General features: G+C 43.3%; 1 protein-coding gene across 2 annotated transcripts in view; it reads right to left on the bottom strand.

Moving 5' to 3' along the window:
* The window catches only part of LOC139366289 (solute carrier family 43 member 1a), a 42,942-nt gene extending 23,797 nt beyond the window's left edge, over positions 1-19,145 (bottom strand). Inside the window, exons 1-5 of one of the 2 annotated variants that reach the window (XM_071103599.1) lie at positions 18,532-19,145; positions 11,211-11,366; positions 4,299-4,497; positions 2,021-2,076; positions 524-600 (exon numbers count right to left, since the gene is read on the bottom strand). In XM_071103599.1, coding sequence (XP_070959700.1) covers positions 524-600; positions 2,021-2,076; positions 4,299-4,497; positions 11,211-11,364 — 486 coding nt within the window. In that variant the 5' untranslated portion in view covers positions 11,365-11,366; positions 18,532-19,145. Of the gene's footprint in view, positions 1-523; positions 601-2,020; positions 2,077-4,298; positions 4,498-11,210; positions 11,372-18,531 lie in introns of both variants that reach the window. The other variant, XM_071103598.1, reaches the window with a different exon arrangement.
* Between the last annotated feature and the right edge of the window lie 1,330 nt (positions 19,146-20,475).

Raw genomic sequence — 20,475 nt, 5'->3', positions numbered from 1 at the left:
CCCAGACTAACACAGGCAAGGTAACTCATGTCATATGACGTGCACACACATCACACACACGCAAACAACTACCTTCCAGAAACAACACGCTGTCCTCTCAGGTCTATGACGCTAACCACCCCATATTACTCAATCAATACTGGGAAATTCCTCTGTGCCGCAAAAACACCTTGTTGGCTCATCATACAAACAGAACAAAACTGAATGATATTGGTTTTTCAGAGACATGGGAAGAAAACATCCAGTAATCGAGGTCTTCAAGGACAACCGTGTTTGCTGATTTTTGGATCCGAGGTAAACAGATGTGAGGATTTGCTGTTTTATCAACCACTTGAATAGAGCAAATATTGACTGGTGTGTTTGACAAACTTAGACCAGATGGACTAGAGGTGTCACTAGTCTCTGTGTGTGTGTGTGTGTGTGTGTGTGTGTGTGTGTGTGTGTGTGTGTGTGTGTGTGTGTGTGTGTGTGTGTGTGTGTGTGTGTGTGTGTGTGTGTGTGTGTGTGTGTGTGTGTGTCTCACCGTGAGGGAGGTGAAGGTCAAGCAGATTCCTCCGAAGCCGTTGAAGGAGAGTGCCAGAAAGATGAGAGCAGAGAGCCCTGGAGAGAGAGAAAATGAGATAGGAGGTAAAGAAATAATCCACAAAAAAACTATATTTTGGTATTTTTTCGTTCGTCCACTGTTGATACAGTCACAAAATGTTTTGCATGTCAGTGTGTTTTAAATATATACCATTTTCAAGTAATGTGACATCATGATGATGACGTGTTTTGCAAGTTACACTTTGCTTCTTGAAAGTCACATTTCTTGAAAACTTGACTGCTGACATGCAAAACATTTTGGGGCAAATGTGGACTAATGAAACAAATACCAACATATAGTTTGAGTCGATTATTTCTTTAAACACTGTTGACTAGGTGTATAAATATAGTCCACAGCAGGGGTCTCCAAACTATTCTAGCATGAGAGCTACTTTAACAAAATCTAACATGTCGCAAGCTACACATTTTTTTTATAGCATTCAAATAGGCAAGTTCTTCTCCTCTTCTCCCCTGCAACTCTTCCCTGGGTCCTTGGTGTTTTCTGTTAATATACTTGGTAAAATAATGGCTAACAAACAAACTAAGGGGCCCACATAAAATAATGTTTTATATTATCCTGAATTCAGTTTTCTCTGTTTTATTTTCCTTGTTCTGAGTCCATGCCCATGCTTAAATCACATCAGAAGACTATTTGTGAGGTCTGGGGAAAAAACGAGCAAATTGAATTTATTTTGTGTAATTCCTCAGTGCGCATCTAGCAACAGAGGAATGTGTCAGTCGAGTGATGTTTCTCCTGTTAGGCCTACTGCTGCAGCACGTCATGGCAGAGTTTGCAAACAAATCGCCACTCAATTAATACAAATAATGTAGTTCTGTCAGGTAAGCCTATTTTTCTGTTAACATTTAAAGGGAAAGTTCACCCCGGTGACACTTTGCTTCTTAAAAGTCCAGTATGTTGAAAACTTGACTGCTGACATGGGAAACATTTTGGGACAGTATCAACAGTGGACTAAAATACCAAAATATCATTTGAGTAGATTTTCCCTTTAATTGAAAATGTTTTGGGGGGAATGTTTTTCTGTCTACCCACAAGACGGTTATCATTAGCATCACTAACTGGCTACACACAAAATAGACTAACACGCACACCAAACAGACAGACAGGGGCAATATTGGCGGAAATTAATTGGCAGATATTGTGGCTAACCGGGGGTGGGATAATGTCAATATTGCTTTGATTGGATAGTAGCTGGGAGCTTTATGTTTCTGACAGTTTGCGATGGAATTTGTGAAAAAAAATGCATGTACTTTCAGAATTGATTGGCGAGCTACTCATAGGTGGGCTGTGAGCTACTGGTAGCTTGTGCTCGATCTGTTGGAGACTCCTGGTCTACAGGTATCGACAAGTGGCAACGTGTGTGTGTGTGTGGGTCTGTGTTTGTGCGTGCCTGTGTTGGGGATAATGTCTGTGACTTACGATGAGGATCGTACGCTGATATTGACATCATGGCACAAGAGAGACCAAAACAAAAACTGCAAAAAAGGAAGTTTCATTTTTAGATGGACATCCAGACCTAAAAAAAAGACATTATTATACATTCATTAGCAGATAACAACGGTACATTTCAAGACAAGGAGGGAGATGAGAGAGGTGTACCAGTCAAATCTCTCTCTCTCTCTATTAGCTTTTTTCTCTCCCTTTTTTGCCGGAAGAGATTCCAACGAGGCAGAGGTTCTCCTCGAGCCATGTGTCTGTCATTACAGCATTCACACACCTCTTTAGTCTGTCACACATTCCTCATTACTCATACCTCCACTATGGTAAACCTAAAACACACACATACGGGAACACATTGACACGTGTACTTTAAACCAGCGATTCTCACCTGGTGGGCGGTTTTGAATGGGTGGCGAATACTCCAGTCTGAATTTACTCAAACCAGGTATAAAGTGTTTAGAAATGATAATGAACCTTTTTTTCAATCACAGTATTTTCAATATAGAGTTATTAGCAGTGCCATTTAGCAGATTTTGTTGATTTTAGTGAGCTTAACATTCTTCATCAAGAATATGGGCCAAATGGAATTATTGACAATGAAAAAGGTGTGACTGTTGTTCCCTTGTCATATAATTGGTACAATAAATATCAATAAAGCATTCAAACTAGTTTTCCAAGATTCCAAAAAATTGCACTGCGAATATTGGATCGCTACTGAGACAACCTGGTTCAATTTGGATCCCAAGGCAAAATCAGTTGAGAACCACTCCCTTAAACACACACACACACACACACACACACACACACACACACAAAGACAAACACACACACACACAAAGACAAACACACACACACAGCCCCACCCATGTTCACTGAGGAGACACAAAAGACTAAATGCCCCTCCACCCGCCCTGGGTATGTGATCTGGCATAATCTGACTTCCTCTGCCTTTAAGCAGTCTGACATAAACTTTTTGGGCTTTACCACTATTTCCCATTTCAATTTTTTGGGGGACTGCCTATCGGTTAAGAGTGTTGAGCCAGTAACCAAAAGGTTGCTGGTTCGAATCCCTGAGCTCACTAGGTGAAAAATCCGTCGATGTGCCCTTGAGCAAGGCAATTAACCATAATTGCTCCTGTCCTCTGGATAAGAGCGTCTGCTAAATTACTCAAATGTAAATGTGAAAATGTCGATACAGCGAAAGTACTTTGGTGGGAAAAACTATTCAATTAGAGCTATATGACTATATTAGACAATCGTTAATATTCATGATGGCCACTGATATGGAAAATCTCGGTTTGAATGAATAACTTTCATGGCTTTGCAAAGATCTGACAACTGCTTGCTGATTTCCCATTAGGCCAGGTGTGAATGTTCCGGGGGCCTAACCTACCCAAACAGTTTGAATATACAATGGGAAGTCTGTTGATGGCTCATCAGCAGGCAGTAAAAGTATGCTAAATTGAGAACCTGTGAAAGGCTATTGTGCTTGCAGGACCAATACCATACAGTACTTGCTTTATTGTCAAGCAGTGGCCCTGGAGCACTTAGGGGTAAAGTGCCTTGCTCAAGAGCACAACAGCGTTAGATAGTATACAAGATATTGAACCCGGTAATCCTCCGGCTGCCGGCTCACTCCCTGCAGATTACACAGCAGGCAACTCGGGGTTCGAGTCGGCAACCCTCTGGTTACTGACCAGCTTCTCTAACCTTGAGACATTTTACATTTAAGCATACTTAACTGCCTGCTGATGGGCATCAACGGGCTCCCCATTGTATTCAAACTGGTTGGGTAGTTTAGACCTCCGGAGACCTCCGCCGCTCCAACAGTAACGTGTACTCTTTTACAGAATAGTGTACGTTAACACCAAAGATAAACGGATATCCCGATATGCCTTGCTCATATGCATTTCAAATGATATCGATATCATATTGAATTATCGCTATTAACCACTAGTTAATTAACCAATAAGGCACGAAGGGGTGTGGTAAATGGCCAATATACCATGGCTAAGGGCTGTTCATAGGAAACAACGGAACGTAGAGTACCTGGATACAGCGTTAGCTGTGGTATATTGGCGATACACCACAAACCCCCGAGGTGCCTTATTGCTATTATAAACTGGTTACCAACGTAATTAGAGCAGGAAAACAAAGTGTTTTGTCATACCCGTGATATTCGGTCTGATATACCACGGTTGTCAGCCAATCAGCATTCAGGGCTTGAACCACTCAGTTTATAATGTTATATAATTACCTGCCGAGAAGACGTAGTGGGCGCGGGCCGTACTTGTCCATGAGGATACCCAGGGGCAGGGTGGCAGCGCTGAGGAGGAAGGAGCCGATGGTGAAGCCCAGATTGAGCATCTCCTCCTGGTCCACACAGCTCACCCAGATACCACTCTCCCAGGAAGTCAGGTTTCCCATCACCAGCAAGTGGGCCATCGTGTCGTTCTCTATGGGAGAGATGGAAAGGTTACCGCTCATCCCTGATAGCAGTTTATGCTGAGGAAGAGTGTATGCGTGCATGAGGAACAGCATGCATTAGTGGAGGCTGCTGAGGGGAGGACGGCTCATAATAATGTCTGGAATAGAGCAGCATCAAACCATGTGTTTGATATATTTGATACCATTCCGCTCCAGCTATTACCACGAGCCCGTCCTCCCCAATTGAGGTGCCACCAACATCCTGTGGCGTGCATTCGGAAAGTATTCAGATCCCTTGACTTTTTCCACATTTTGTTACTTTACAAACTTATTCTAAAATGGATACATTTTTTATTATTCTCATTAATACATGTACAAAAATGTCTAAAAACCTGTTTTCACTTTGTCATTATGGGGTATTGTGTGTAGATTAAAAATAAAAAACCTTACTTACATAAGTATTCAGACCTTTGCTATGAGACTTGAAATTGAGCTCAGGTGCATCCCATTTCCATTTATCATCCTTGAGATGTTTCTGCAAATTGATTGGAGTTCATCTGTGGTAAATTCAATTGATTGGACATTCCAGAAGGACAACCATCTCTGCAGCACTCCACCAATCAGGCCTTTATGGTAGAGTGGCCAGACGGAAGCCACACCTCAGTAAAAGGTACATGACAGCCCGCTTTGAGTTTGCCAAAAGACAACTAAAGTCTCTCAGACCATGAGAAACAAGATTCTCTGGTTTGATAAAACCAAGATTGAATTCTTTGGCCTGAATGCCAAGCGTCAAGTCTGGAGGAAACCTGGCACCATCCCTACGGTGAAGCATGGTGGTGGCAGCATCATGTTGCTTCAGCAGCAAGGACCTGGAGACTAGGAGACAGGATCGAGGGAAAGATGAACAGAGCAAAGTACAGAGCGATCCTTGATGAAAACCTTCTCCAGAGCGCTCAGGACCTCAGACTTGGCCGAAGATTCACCTTCCAACCGGACAACAACCCTAAGCACACAGCCAAGTCAACGCAGGTGTGGCTTTGGGACAAGCCTCGGGAATGTCCTTGAGTGGCCCAGGCACTTGAACCCAAATAGCTGTCCAACCTGACAGAGCTTGAGAGGATATACAGAGAAGAATGGGAGAAACGCCCAAAGTACAGGTGTGCCAAGCTTGTAATATCTACCCAAGACTTGAGGCTGTAATCCCTGCCAAAGGTGCTTCAACAAAGCACTGAGTAAAGGGCCTGAATACTTATGTAGATGTGATATTTCAGTTTTATATTTGTAATACATTTGCAAACATTTCTAAAAACCTGTTTTTGCTTTGCCATTATGGAGTATTGCGTGTAGATTGATAAGGGGAAAAAAACAATTTAATCCATTTTAGAATAAGGCTGTAACGTAACAAAATGTGGAAAAAGTCAAGGGGTCTGAATACTTTTCGAATGCACTGGATGTCTTCCTCCTCTGTGTATGTAAGTCTTCCTCCTCTGATAGTGTATGTTTGTGTATCTGGGTTTCCATTAGGAAAATGTTGCGCTGGACATTTGACTGGCAACATTTTAATTTACCTGTCATTTAAGAAATGTACAGTGCCTTGCGAAAGTATTCGGCCCCCTTGAACTTTGCGACCTTTTGCCACATTTCAGGCTTCAAACATAAAGATATAAAACTGTATTTTTTGTGAAGAATCAACAACAAGTGGGACACAATCATGAAGTGGAACGACATTTATTGGATATTTCAAACTTTTTTAACAAATCAAAAACTGAAAAATTGGGTGTGCAAAATTATTCAGCCCCTTTACTTTCAGTGCAGCAAACTCTCTCCAGAATTTCAGTGAGGATCTCTGAATGATCCAATGTTGACCTAAATGACTAATGATGATAAATACAATCCATCTGTGTGTAATCAAGTCTCCGTATAAATGCACCTGCACTGTGATAGTCTCAGAGGTCCGTTAAAAGCGCAGAGAGCATCATGAAGAACAAGGAACACACCAGGCAGGTCCGAGATACTGTTGTGAAGAAGTTTAAAGCCAGATTTGGATACAAAAAGATTTCCCAAGCTTTAAACATCCCAAGGAGCACTGTGCAAGCGATAATATTGAAATGGAAGGAGTATCAGACCACTGCAAATCTACCAAGACCTGGCCGTCCCTCTAAACTTTCAGCTCATACAAGGAGAAGACTGATCAGAGATGCAGCCAAGAGGCCCATGATCACTCTGGATGAACTGCAGAGATCTACAGCTGAGGTGGGAGACTCTGTCCATAGGACAACAATCAGTCGTATATTGCACAAATCTGGCCTTTATGGAAGAGTGGCAAGAAGAAAGCCATTTCTTAAAGATATCCATAAAAAGTGCAGTTCAGTTTAAAGTTTGCCACAAGCCACCTGGGAGACACACCAAACATGTGGAAGAAGGTGCTCTGGTCAGATGAAACCAAAATTGAACTTTTTGGCAACAATGCAAAACGTTATGTTTGGCGTAAAAGCAACACAGCTCATCACCCTGAACACACCATCCCCACTGTCAAACATGGTGGTGGCAGCATCATGGTTTGGGCCTGCTTTTCAGGGACAGGGAAGATGGGCAGGGACAGGGAAGATGGTTAAAATTGATGGGAAGATGGATGGAGCCAAATACAGGACCATTCTGGAAGAAAACCTGATGGAGTCTGCAAAAGACCTGAGACTGGGACGGAGATTTGTCTTCCAACAAGACAATGATCCAAAACATAAAGCAAAATCTACAATGGAATGGTTCAAAAATAAACATATCCAGGTGTTAGAATGGCCAAGTCAAAGTCCAGACCTGAATCCAATCGAGAATCTGTGGAAAGAACTGAAAACTGCTGTTCACAAATGCTCTCCATCCAACCTCACTGAGCTCGAACTGTTTTGCAAGGAGGAATGGGAAAACATTTCAGTCTCTCGATGTGCAAAACTGATAGAGACATACCCCAAGCGACTTACAGCTGTAATCGCAGCAAAAGGTGGCGCTACAAAGTATTAACTTAAGGGGGCTGAATAATTTTGCACGCCCAATTTTTCAGTTTTTGATTTGTTAAAAAAGTTTGAAATATCCAATAAATGTCGTTCCACTTCATGATTGTGTCCCACTTGTTGTTGATTCTTCACAAAAAAATACAGTTTTATATCTTTATGTTTGAAGCCTGAAATGTGGCAAAAGGTCGCAAAGTTCAAGGGGCCGAATTCTTTCGCAAGGCACTGTATCTATTGGTTGCGTAACCTGATTAGGGCGTCCACCCACGGTTCTCAGAATGACAGAAATCACATTTAGTTTATGGTAAATTATCTTAACAGAACATGCAACTCGGATGCAACAGCATCTGTCATTCTTACCGAATTCCGATGTTAGAATACATAGGCGGCACTGCCATAAGGCTATGGGAAGTAAATTGAACGAAATAGCCAAAATTATACAGCCTAATTTGCTTACTCCTGTCGATACATAAATAAATAAATAATTTAAAATAGGCTACTAGATCAGAAAGAATGATTTGGCCAAAGAGGATTATTAGCTTCTTAAAAAACAACTGTAGATTGTTTTAAATCGCATAGCCTAGAGTTGGAAGGGTCCGCAATTTGGGCAGAGCGCGTGGCAAATACCAAATAGATTAATAGGTAAGTAAAAAATAAGAAATAAAAGTACAAAAATTATTAAAGAGCAGCAGTAAAATAACAATAGCGAGGCTATATACAGGGGGTACCGGTACACAGTCAATGTGCGGGGTCACATGTTGGTCGAGGAGGTAATTGAGGTAATGTGTACATGTAGGTAGATTTAAAGTGACTATGCATAGATAATAAACAGAGAATAGCAGCAGCGTAAAAGATGGGGGGGAGCAGTGCAAACAGTCTGGGTGCCATTTAATTACCTGTTTAGGAGTCTTATGGCTTGGGGGTCAAAGCTGTTGAGAAGCCTTTTGGATCTAAACTTGGCGCTCCGGTAACACTTGCCATGTAGTGGCAGAGAGAACAGTCTATGACTAGGGTGGCTGGAGTCTTTGACAATTTAAGGGCCTTCCTCTGACACCGCCTGGTATTGAGGTCCTGGATGGCAGGAAGCTTGGCCCCAGTGATTTACTCGGCCGTACTCACTAGCCTGTGTAGTGCCTTGCGGTCGGAGGCCGAGCAGTTGACATAACAGGCAGTGATGCGAACAGGATCCTCTCGATGGTGCAGCTGTAGAACTTTTTGAGCATCTGAGGACCCATGCCAAATCATTTCAGTCTCCTTAGGGGGAGTATGTTTTGTCGTGCCCTCTTCATTACTGTCTTGGTGTGCTTGGACCATGATAGTTTGTTGGTGATGTGGACACCAAGGCACTTGAATCTCTCAACCTGCTCCACTACAGCCCCGTTGATGAGAATGGGGGCGTGCTCGGTCCTCCTTTTCCTGTAGTCCACAATCATCTCCTTTGTCTTGATCACATTGAGGGAGAGATTGTTGTCCTGGCACCACCCGGCCAGGTCTCTGACCTCCTCTCTTTAGGCCGTCTCATTGTTGTCCGTGATCAGGCCTACTACTGTTGTGTCATCAGCAAACTTAATGATGATGTTGGAGTCGTCCCTGGCCATGCAGTCATGAGTGAACAGGGAGTACAGGAGGGGACTTAGCACGCACCCCTGAGGGGCCACCGTGTTGAGGATCAGCGTGGTGGATGTGTTGTTATCTACCCTTACCACCTGGGGGTGGCCCGTCAGGAAGTCCAGGATCAAGTTGCAGAGGGAGGTGTTTAGTCCCAGGGTCCTGAGCTTTGTGATGAGCTTTGAGGGCACTATGGTGTTGAACTGAGCTGTAGTCAATGAATAGCATTCTCACATAGGTGTTCCTTTTTGTGCAGGTGGGAAAGGGCAGTGTGGAGTGCAGTAGAGATTGCATCATCTGTGGCTCTGTTGGGGCGGTATGCTAATTGGAGTGTGTCTAGGCCTAGGGTTTCTGGGATAATGGTGTGGACCAGCCTTTCAAAGCACTTCATGGCTACAGACCTGAGTGCTACGGGTCGGCAGTCATTTAGGCAGGTTACTTTAGTGTTCTTGGGCACATGGACTATAGTGTTCTGCTTGAAACATGTTGGTATTACAGACTCAGACAGGTAGAGGATGAAAATGTCAGCTAAGACACTTGCCAGTTGGTCAGCGCATGCTCGGAATACACATCCTGGTAATCCGTCTGGCCCTGCCTTGTGAATGTTGACCTGTTTAAAGGTCTTACTCACATTGGCTACGGAGAGTGTAATCACACAGTCGTTCGGAACAGCTGATGCTCTCATGCATGTTTCAGTGTTACTTGCCTCGACGCAAGCATAGAAGTAATTTAGCTTGTCTGGCAAGCTTGTGTCACTGGACAGCTCGCGGCTGTGCTTCCCTTTTTAGTCTGTAATAGTTTGCAAGCCCTGCCACATCCGATGAGTGTCGTAGCTGGTGTAGTACGATTCGATCTTAGTCCTGTATTGATGCTTTGCCGGTTTGATGGCTTGTCTGAGGGCATAGCAGGATTTCTTATAAGCTTCCGGGTTAGAGTCCGGCACCTTGAAAGCAGCACCTCTACCCTTTAGCTCAGTGCGGATGTTGCCTGTAATCCATGGATTCTGGTCGGGGTATGTACGTGCAGTCACTGTGGGGACGACGTCATTGATGCACTTATTGATAAAGCCAGTGACTGATGTGGTGTACTCCTCAATGCCATCGGAAGAATCCCGCAACAAATTCCAGTCTGTGCTAGAAAAATAATCATGCATCTTAGCATCTGCTTCATCTGACCACTTTTTTATTGACCGAGTCACTGGTGCTTCCTGCTTTTGTTTTTGTTTGTAAGCAGGAATCAGGAGGATAGAATTATGGTCAGATTTGTCAAATGGAGGGTGAGGGAGAGCTTAATATGCATCTGCATGTGGAGTAAAGGTGGGCTCTAGTTTTTTTCCCTCTTGTTGCACATTTAACATGCTGGTAGAAATTAGGTTAAACAGATTTAAGTTTCCCTGCATTAAAGTCCCCGGCCACTAAGTCTATAAAATAATTGCTCTTGCACAGTTTGGTTGGAGTTTGGCTAGGCTACTTTGAAGTAAAATGTTCAGGTTTCAAACAATTAAGTTTGTTTTCTAACTACATACCACCTGTAGCTCATTGCAAAGTGGTGTGTAACACAGTGAAGCCTGCCTAGTTGCCTATTGTCACACTTGTTGAAATGATTGGACCAAAGCCCAGCGTGCGTAGAGTACCACATATTTTAATTACCGAAACTCGGTAAACAGCTGCCTAGATGACCCACCCTAGCCACTATCACGCCCCAACCAACATAGAGAATAAACAGCTTTCTATGGTCAGGGCGTGACACCTATGCACTTGAATGGTGAATGGGAAGCACTCTTCAATTACCAGTTAAGAAAAGGTAGCTCTTTTTAATCATGGCCATCGTTTAAAAAAAAAAAAATTATACATGTGATTGCCTTTTATTATCGTTGCGCAATGATTGGGCTTATTAAAGCACGTTTCCCTCCAGCAGCAACAAACATCTGTTTAAGCTGTATCAGAAGCTCTTGCGCTACACCCACTGGAATACCAATCAAAAAAATAGGCTAAAATGCATTATTTCTCAATGGGATTTTTTCCCCAGACAATTGGTTGGCTGCAATTATATTTATTGGCTTTTCATTTTTTTTTATCGGCCAAAAGCCGGTTATTACCGGCTAACGGAAACCCTGGTGTATATCCTACCTGAGCAGAGGTGTGAGTAGAAGCCCTCGCCCTTCAGCATGAGGAGGAGGGAGCCCCATCCCAGCAGCACGGCAGAACACAGCAGGTTCTCCAACACCGCCGTCACAGCCATCCACCAGCGCCTACTATAGGCCTGGAGGAGAGAGGGCGCCATTGCTGCTCTGAGAGAGAAAAAATGCAGAGAAAGAGAGTGTGTGAGAAAGTAGAAAAGTGGAGAGAGGGAGAGAGAGAGTTTAATCAATACATGTAGATGTTACAGCCAACAGTACAGTATTAGACTACACATTTCCAGCTATATGCCAGCATGTCACTTTGACAAGTGGACACTGGCTAGGATCCAGTGAGTCACCTCTCTGGAAGAGTTAAAAAAACAGAACAGCTCTGACCAAACTAGGTCATGGAACATCACCCACCAAACCCCCTGGTCCTTTTTCAGAATAAATAGCAGTTTTAGTTCAAACCAGGAGGAGACACCAGTCTGCCTCTACCACACACATACACACACAACAGAAGACAGGTGACCTCAGTCTCTGACATGACCAAAAGCCAGTATCAAATAGCCAACTGTCCGGTCATGATCGCCTTAACAAACTTGTAAAAAAGGACTAAGCGAGCAGCTGAGAGAAAACGACAGTGCAGTGAAAGAGGGGGAAGTGGGAAATATAAGAGTGAGGGGCGGTGTCTGTGTCAGTGGACTTGAGTTAGCCTAAGTGGGGGAGGGGGGGGGGTGGACAGATGTGAACAGGATATCCATTCAACAGACTTTATGAGGGGGTCCTGTCTGTGACTGTGTAGTCTGGGCATGTGTGTCTGAAGGACATACAGAGAGTGTTTTATTGAGAGATGGCTGAGAGAGAGAAAAGTGTGTGTGGGGGGGAGAAAGAGAGGGAGTGTGTGTGACTGTGTGTAATGGGATTAGGCATAGTCCAGCGCACTCCTTTGTGCCAAGAAAGTATCTGAAGAGGGGCATTTCTCTTGTAACTGACACACCATGCTGGACGCACAGTCACACACACGGCTCCCTTAACCCTCTCAACATTGAGAAACATCTTTAAAGGCACTTAGCAACTTATGTATATAAATGTGTTCTATCTGTGATTACGAGGGAATAGAAGACATTGACTGGCAGCGACAATAACACTCCACAAACAACAATGGTCCTGCCGTACATACAGCTGAAGTCGGAAGTTTACATACACCTTAGCCAAATACATTTGAACTTAGTTTTTCACAACATTTAATCCTAGTAAAAATTCCCTGTCTTAGGTTAGTTAGGATCACCATTTTATTGTAAGAATGTGAAATGTCAGAATAATAGTAGAGAGAATGATTTATTTCAGCTTTTATGTCTTTCATCACATTCCCAGTGGTTCAGAAGTTTACATAAACTCAATTAGTATTTGGTAGCATTGCCCTTAAATTGGGTAGTAGGTTGCTGGTCTGTTGATATCCCTCTAGTGGTGTGGGGGATGTGCTTTTGCAAAGTGGGTGGGGTTATATCCTGCCTGTTTGGCCCTGTCTGGGGGTATCATCGGACAGGGCCACAGTGCCTCCCGACCCCTCTTGTCTCAACCTCCAGTATTGGTTTATGTGTCGGGGGGCTAGGGCCAGTCTGTTATATCTGGAGTATTTCTCCTGTCTCATCCGGTGTCCTGTGTGAATTTAAGTATCCTCCCTCTAATTCTCTTTTTCTCTCTTTCTTTCTTTCTCTCTCTCTCTTCTCTCGGAGGACCTGAGTCCGACAGGACCATGCCTCAGGACTACCTGGCCTGATGACTTCTTGCTGTCCTCAGTCCACCTGGTCATGCTGCTGCTCCAGTTTAAACTGTTCTGCCTGTGGCTATGGAACCCTGACCTGTTCACTGGATGTGCTACCTTGTCCCGGACCTGCTGTTTTGGACCCTCTCTCTACCCTACCTGCTGTCTCTAACACTGAATGATCGGCTATGAAAAGCCAACTGACATTCACTCCTGAGGTGCTGACGTGTTGCACCCTCTACAACCACTGTGATTATTATTATCTGACCCTGCTGGTAATCCATGAACGTTTAAACATCTTGGCCATGTTCTGTTACAATCTCCACCTGGCACAGCCAGAAGAGGACTGGCCACCCCTCAGAGCCTGGTTCCTCTCTAGGTTTCTTCCTAGGTTCTGACCTTTTTAGGGAGTTTTTCCTAGCCACCGTGCTTCTACATCTGCATTGCTTGCTGTTTGGGGTTTTAGGCTGGGTTTCTGTATAGCACTTTGACATCAGCTGATGTAAAAAGGGCTTTATAAATACATTTGATTGATTGATGGTATAGGACCTAGTATCTACAGCACTGTCACATGAATTGGACTTCCAGAGAATCCCCTCCACACACATACCGGTAGGACTACAGACAAAAGGCCTGGAAAAGCTCAATGTGCTATATTAGATAAGAACGAGATGTATCTCCGTGTGTGCAAACTGAGTTATACACGTTGGTCTCTTACTTTCCCTCCTCTGCCTATCTCTCACCTCACAAGATTTCCCACCTCTTTTTCCCCCCACGTGCTGTTCTCACTCCTTCCTTCCCCTTGGTCTTGAGTGGGTCGTTCGTCGTTAGAAAGAGGAGAAGGGTGACTGTCGTGGTGTAGGAAGTGCAGACCTTTTCTTGATGGTGCACTACTCAAAAATAAAACGTCTAAATTCTATCCCCTTGCCTTTGATTTAATTTCACCATTCAACAAATTAATTTAACACTTGGCTGAAAGACCGGTTGACACTCAACTGAAAGACTACTGTACAACCCTATCCTAGCTATGATACAGCTGAATGATGCAATGCTGTAACTAACTTCTACCTGATATTTACTCAGCTCTGGACAAGGCTGTGTAGGTCAGAGGTTTGAAAATGTGTGGTAGCCTATTACAAAGCGTTATGAAATGGATATTATTACAGAGCATTTTTAAAACTAATTCTCTTTAGTTATAACAAGTGAGGCCATGTATTTGATTATTGTGACTCATCACGTGAATCAATTTGGCTCTCTCCCGCTCTCTCTAGTTGGGTTTACCAACCTCCACGGGCTGGACAACATGTCAGGGAAAACACTTTACTTTCAGTTCTCATTCAAAAAACAAAGCAGTAATGTAAAAATACTTTAAAGTACTACTTAAGTCGTTTTGGGGGTATCTATACTTTACTATTTATATTTTTGACAACTTTTACTTCACTACATTCCTACAGAAAATAATATACTTTTTACTCCATACATTTTCCCTGACACCCAAAAGTGCTTGTTACATTTTGAGTGCTTAGGAGGACAGGAAAATGTTCCAATTCACGCACTTATCAAGAGAACATCCCTGGTCATCCCTACTGCCTCTTATCTGGCAGACTCACTCAGCAAGTACAAATGCTTAGTTTGTAAATTATGTCTGAGTTTTGGAGTGTGCCCCTGGCTATCCGTACATTTAAAAAACAAGAGTGGTTTGCTTAATATAAGGAATGTGAAATGATGTGTACTTCTGCTTTTGATACTTAAGTATAATAAATAACCAAATATGTTTAGACTTTTCCTCAAGTAGTATTTCACTGGGTGACTTTCACTTTTACTTGAGTAATTTTCTATGAAGGTGTGTCACGCCCTGACCTTAGAGAACCTTTTATTTCTCTATTTTGATTAGGTCAGGGTGTGACTAGGGTGGGTAGTCTATAGTTTTTTATTTTCTATGTTGGCCTGGTATGGTTCCCAATCACAGGCAGCTGTCTATCGTTGTCTCTGATTGGGGATCATATTTAGGCAGCCTTTTCCCACCTGTTGTTTGTGGGATCTTGATTTTGTATTGTTGCTTTTTAGCCCTACAAAGCTGTACGTTTCGTTTGTTCCTCTTTCTTGTTTTGTGCCGGTTATCATAAATAAAAATGATGAACCTACTCCACACTGCATCTTGGTCCGACTATCCTTCCAACAAAGATCATTACAGAAGATCCCACCACCCACGGACCAAGCAGCGTGCCCAGGAGGAGCAGGGATCCTGGGCCTGGGAGGAAAGCCAGGAGTGGAGGACATCCTGGACGAGATTATGGCAGGAGACAGAAGCCTGCCATGGAAGCAGGCGGTGGCAGCGAATGAGCAACAACAACGACACCGGGGTTCGCGGCCACGACGGAAGCCCGAGAGTGGTGGTTGGCGGAGCCAAGGTGGGAACCAGAAAGAACTCCCTGTACTCACTGTGTGGAGTTGGTCACCGTTCAGGTGCCATGTTTTCCAGTTCTACGCACCGTGTCTCCAGTGCGCCTCCACGGTCCAGTACGATCCACGGTCCGGTTCCTCCAGCGACGATCTATGGGCCGGAGCTTCTGGCGACGATCCACGGTCCGGTACCTCCGGCGATGATCCACGGTCCGGAGTCCCCGACGACGATCTATGGGCCGGAGTTTCCGGCGATGATCCACGGTCCGGTTCCTCCATCGACAATCCACGGTCCGGAGTCCCCGGCGACGGTCCATGGTCCGGAGCGTCCGACGACAATCTATGGGCCGGAGCTTCCAGCGACGATCCACGGTCCGGTTCCTCCGGTGACGAGCCACATTCCGGAGTCCCCGGCGACGATCCACGGTCCGGAGTCCCCGACGACGATCTATGGGCCGGAGCTTCCAGCGACGATCCACATCCAGTTCCTCCGGCGACAACCCACGGTCCGGAGTCCCCGGTGACGATCCACGGTCCGGAGCCTCCGACGATGATCCACGGTCCGGCGCTTCCGGCTATGATCCTCGCACCAGAGGCACCACCGAAGCTGGCGGATCCGCGAGTGGAGTGTGGTCTACGTCCTGCACCAGAGCCGCCACAGAGGCTAGATGCCCACCCGGACCCTCGCCAATAGAGTTAGGTTTTGCGGCCGGAGTCCGCACATTTGGGGGTTAGGTCAGGGTGTGACTAGGGTGGGTAGTCTAGTTTTTTCTTTTCTATGTTGGCCTGGTATGGTTCCCAATCAGAGGCAGCTGTCTATCGTTGTCTCTGATTGGGGATCATATTTAGCCAGCCTTTTCCCACCTGTTGTTTGTGGGATCTTGATTTTGTATTGTTGCTTTTTAGCCCTACAAAGCTGTACGTTTCATTTGTTCCTCTTTCTTGTTTTGTGCCAGTTATCATAAATAAAAATGATTATCCTACCCCACGCTGCATCTTGGTCCGACCATCCTTCCAACAACGATCGTTACAAGGTGTCTCTACTTTTACTCAAGTATGAAAATTACTTTTTCCACCACTGTTAGGAAGGAAGTTCACTCTTGCTGACCTTTATTATTTATTTAACCTTTATTTAACTAGGCACGTCAGTTAAGAACAAAATCTTATTTGCAATGACGGCCTACCCCGTGCAAACCTGAACGACGCTGGGCCAATTGCACACCGCCCTATGGGACTCTATATGTATATATATGTATTCATATATTATTGTTCTTTCAAATGCAGAAAAGTATTGTTTTTTTTCGTGCCACCTATGTCCAAACAGTAAAAATAAATCAACATTTTTGGTTTTAAATATGCAGAAATCGCTCCACCGTTTCCTGGTTGCTGAAATTCTAATAGTTCACCTAATCTCAGTTTATGTGGTTAAAACTAGCAGGTAAAGTGTAGAAAATCATTCTACCTTTTAAACCGCTGTGAAATTATTTTTAATTTCCAGAAATATGGCATTTTCAGCTGTTTGAAACTGGTGTACAAAACCGAAAGTTAAGGATCGGAAGCATAGAAATAGCGCACATAGAACTTGCTTTCAATGAGAATGACAGATCTATAACTCACTTTCTATGTAAATTTGGTCATAGCGCCAAAGTTACATACTGCAGCTTTAAAACCAGACCTAAATAATATAGAAAAGATAATGGATCTATATATATTTTTAAAAGATCATCTTTGAGAACTATTACCAAAATAAAAGCCAAACTGTCAGGGAGAATCTAAAAAAATATATATATTTAAAAAAATATCGCTAAATGTGTAGAATTGCAGGAAATCAGCTTTAAAACTGAAACATTTTCTCTCAACCCCATGGAAACATTTTCAGAATTGCTTTAAAACAGCATATTTCATTGCTAAAATGTTTCGAATTGGAGGAAATCGTCTTTAAAACAGCTATATTTTGTCACTGCAAACAACAGGAGGGTCTCTAAAATGTTCGACATTGGCCACGCCCCCCACCTGAACCCTGAAATGAACATAAAACGTGAGGCTCCAGAACCAAGTTAAATGTTATACATCTCTATCACATTAGCTAGATATGTAAATTAGTTAGCTAGTTTGAGTGCCCCCCTGGCTGTATTGCCCAATCCAATGTGGACGAAAGTAGCGACCAGCGACGGTCATTTCCGAAATAGCTAGCTAGCTTTAAAGTAGTGATGCCATTCCGAGTCTCTTCGATGAGCTGGCTCATTTGTTAAAGTTCATGTAAAAGAACCGGCTCACGTTCAAATACATGTTTAACAGGCCAAATGATGTATTTTTGTATACACTGAAAAAAACTGTGGACCTGATTGATGCGCTCTCCCCAGTATGTATTGTTTCTGCAGTGAGGATTCGTCCTCTTTAGATAATAATTGTTTAACCTATGTCCAGAAAAACGTTTTTGAGCAAAAACAAAAAAGACCAGTAGTACCAGTATGCAAATCAGGGAGACAAAATGAACAGCTCTTTCACCGATGCGATTCGCGACGTGCGTCAAAAAGATCCTTTCAAAAATAACCATTCGTTCGCAAAAACAATGGTTTTCAGCCACAGGACAGGCACAGGACAAGCTACCTGCCTGTCGTTGGCGCGTCAGAATGCTCCGTGGTCGTTACGCTCGTTACTGTGAACTCAGACTTCGAATTTTCATTATACTATGTGTGACTTGCACCCCGTTGTCCTTATATAATGTGTATTCTATAGTTGAATTTTGAATTGTTTTAAATTCCAAAGGGCCAGCAGGTCAAAAGAACGACGAAAATGAACGAGTCACTAGGAAAAATGAATAATGACCCTCGTGTCAGTAAAAAGTCATTCAAAAAGAACGAATCAATCGCAAACTGAACATCACTACTAAAATATAGTCCTGCCCTAATTAACCGCCATATTTATTGTCATCAAAACAAACAACAACAAGAAAATATAACATAACAAATCGATTATTATCATTGAAATAACGCATTAACAAGCACATATATCTCTGAAAGTAACTAAAACACCACCCATTCGTCATCTGGTGCTTGCCTTTGTGGGTATATTTGGCACTTACTAGCTTTTAGTGTCATTTTTAGATATAAAGTCAACAAAAATGTGTTGAAGTTTCTAATAAAAAAATATGACTTACTTCAGCTTTTTCTTTTGAAAAATAAATGACACAACGTTGACAGAATGTTTCTTGTAGCTGTAGAAACACTTCTCTACGATTTCGATTTCTTCTCTTCCCCTCCTTAAGCAAATTACGACTCTGATTTATATCAAGCCTACCCCGTGTTCTTCGCGTGTAGTAACTTGCACGGTATAATGTACACTTTTTTCGTATACTCCCTCTCTCCTTTTTCTCCCTCCCTCTCCAAATTGACTTCGTTACTCGCTCCCTCAGTATTTTCTCTTCCTAGAATCCTAACCATCCGCCCCCTTTGTCACTTGGTCACATTTGTGCTTTGGGGCATGGCTTTCTCTACCAGCGAGGACTAATGTTGGGTACCCGCGCTACCTGTAGGTTAGCATACTGGAAAGTGGCAATGATGAAAAAGTGAGAGTGAGGAGAGAGGAAGACGATGTTCAGTTCTTGACATGAACCCCCCGAAATTAAAATAATAAAACTATACATATACTAGAATGGGTGACATGGGTTCAATACGTTTCATTAAGACATTAAGTTTCACATATGTTCACCTCTATCTGTGAGTCATGTTACAATGTTGAACAACTGCCACTGCCGGTGCCACGACAATCTTCGTTCTACTTCGATTAGGTTTAACGGCGGTTGGCATCCAATAAATATTGCATTACTGCCTCCTAGTAGACTGGAGTATAAATCCCTTATACGTTGCTTGAAAAAAATCAACAAATATCGATTATCTAACACTACACTCACAAAAAAAATAAACTGCCCGGGTATGGGCGAGGGGACGGTCTAAAGTTATACTGTTACACACACACACAAATACCTCTCTGCTGCTGCCACCACAACCTCAATTTTCTGCAACTTACATTCCATCCCTGCAGTACAGTTGATAACCATTGCTATAAATGCTAAAAATCCAATCTTACTGAAACAAATATATCACTTGTTGGCCTATCCCTATATACTGGTACATATCTACAAGTCACATCACTCCTCTCAGGATCCCTCCCCCTTGACCCATCTTCCTTACTTTCTTCAGTGCCTCAGCATATGACAACTTCTGCACTACTCTAACCCTGGAAACCTCAACCTGCCTCTCTCACACGGGACATTTCTGATCCCCAGCACCATGGGCACCCCGACAATTACTTTCCCCAATGCTCCACATTCTTTTATCTCATGCCCTTCTGCACACTTATCACACCTAGGAACCTCCCTCCTACACACTGTTGCCACATGCCCATAAGCTAGACACCTGTAACAGCGTAATGTATACAGCACAAAAGCTCATACAAGATTATATATCCTAACATCACTAACAACATTCTTTGTGTACCCTTCCAATTAAATGGTGTAGATTTGTGCGGCCCGGTCCGTGAGACCTGGGTGACACCTGCTAGCCAGAAATGGTATTGCAACAACTGCATGTCTGAACTTAAAGAGAGCAATAGTAATGAGCTACCTAGAACAATAAGCCAGAAGTGAAACCGGACGTATAAATTGAAGCATCCGGTTGGTGCTTCCACTCACCAGCAAATATGCTGATGAGAGGAAGCCCAGTGACCCTGTAACGGCTGTCGTGGGTTGAAGAAGATGAGGACCAAGGTGCAGCGTTGTACATGTTCATCTTTTATTATGAATTGAACACTGAATGGAAAAACAACAAAAGAGAATGAACGAAACCGAAACAGTCCTGTCTGGTACAGAATACAAAAACAGAAAACAACTACCCACAAACACAGGTGGGAACAGGCTACCTAAGTATGGTTCTCAATCAGAGACAACAATTGACAGCTGCCTTTGATTGGGAACCATACCAGGCCAAACACATAGAAATACAACACACAGAACAAAACATAGAATGAAAAAACATAGAATGCCCACCCCAACTCACGCCCTGACCAAACCAAAATAGAAACATAAAAAAAGGAACTAAGGTCA

The sequence above is a fragment of the Oncorhynchus clarkii genome, chromosome 14 (genome assembly GCF_045791955.1).
Source record: "Oncorhynchus clarkii lewisi isolate Uvic-CL-2024 chromosome 14, UVic_Ocla_1.0, whole genome shotgun sequence".
In the NCBI taxonomy this organism is placed as follows: Eukaryota; Metazoa; Chordata; class Actinopteri; order Salmoniformes; family Salmonidae; genus Oncorhynchus; species Oncorhynchus clarkii.
Note: the sequence above shows the minus strand (reverse complement) of the source record. Positions and strands in the feature narration are given on the sequence as shown.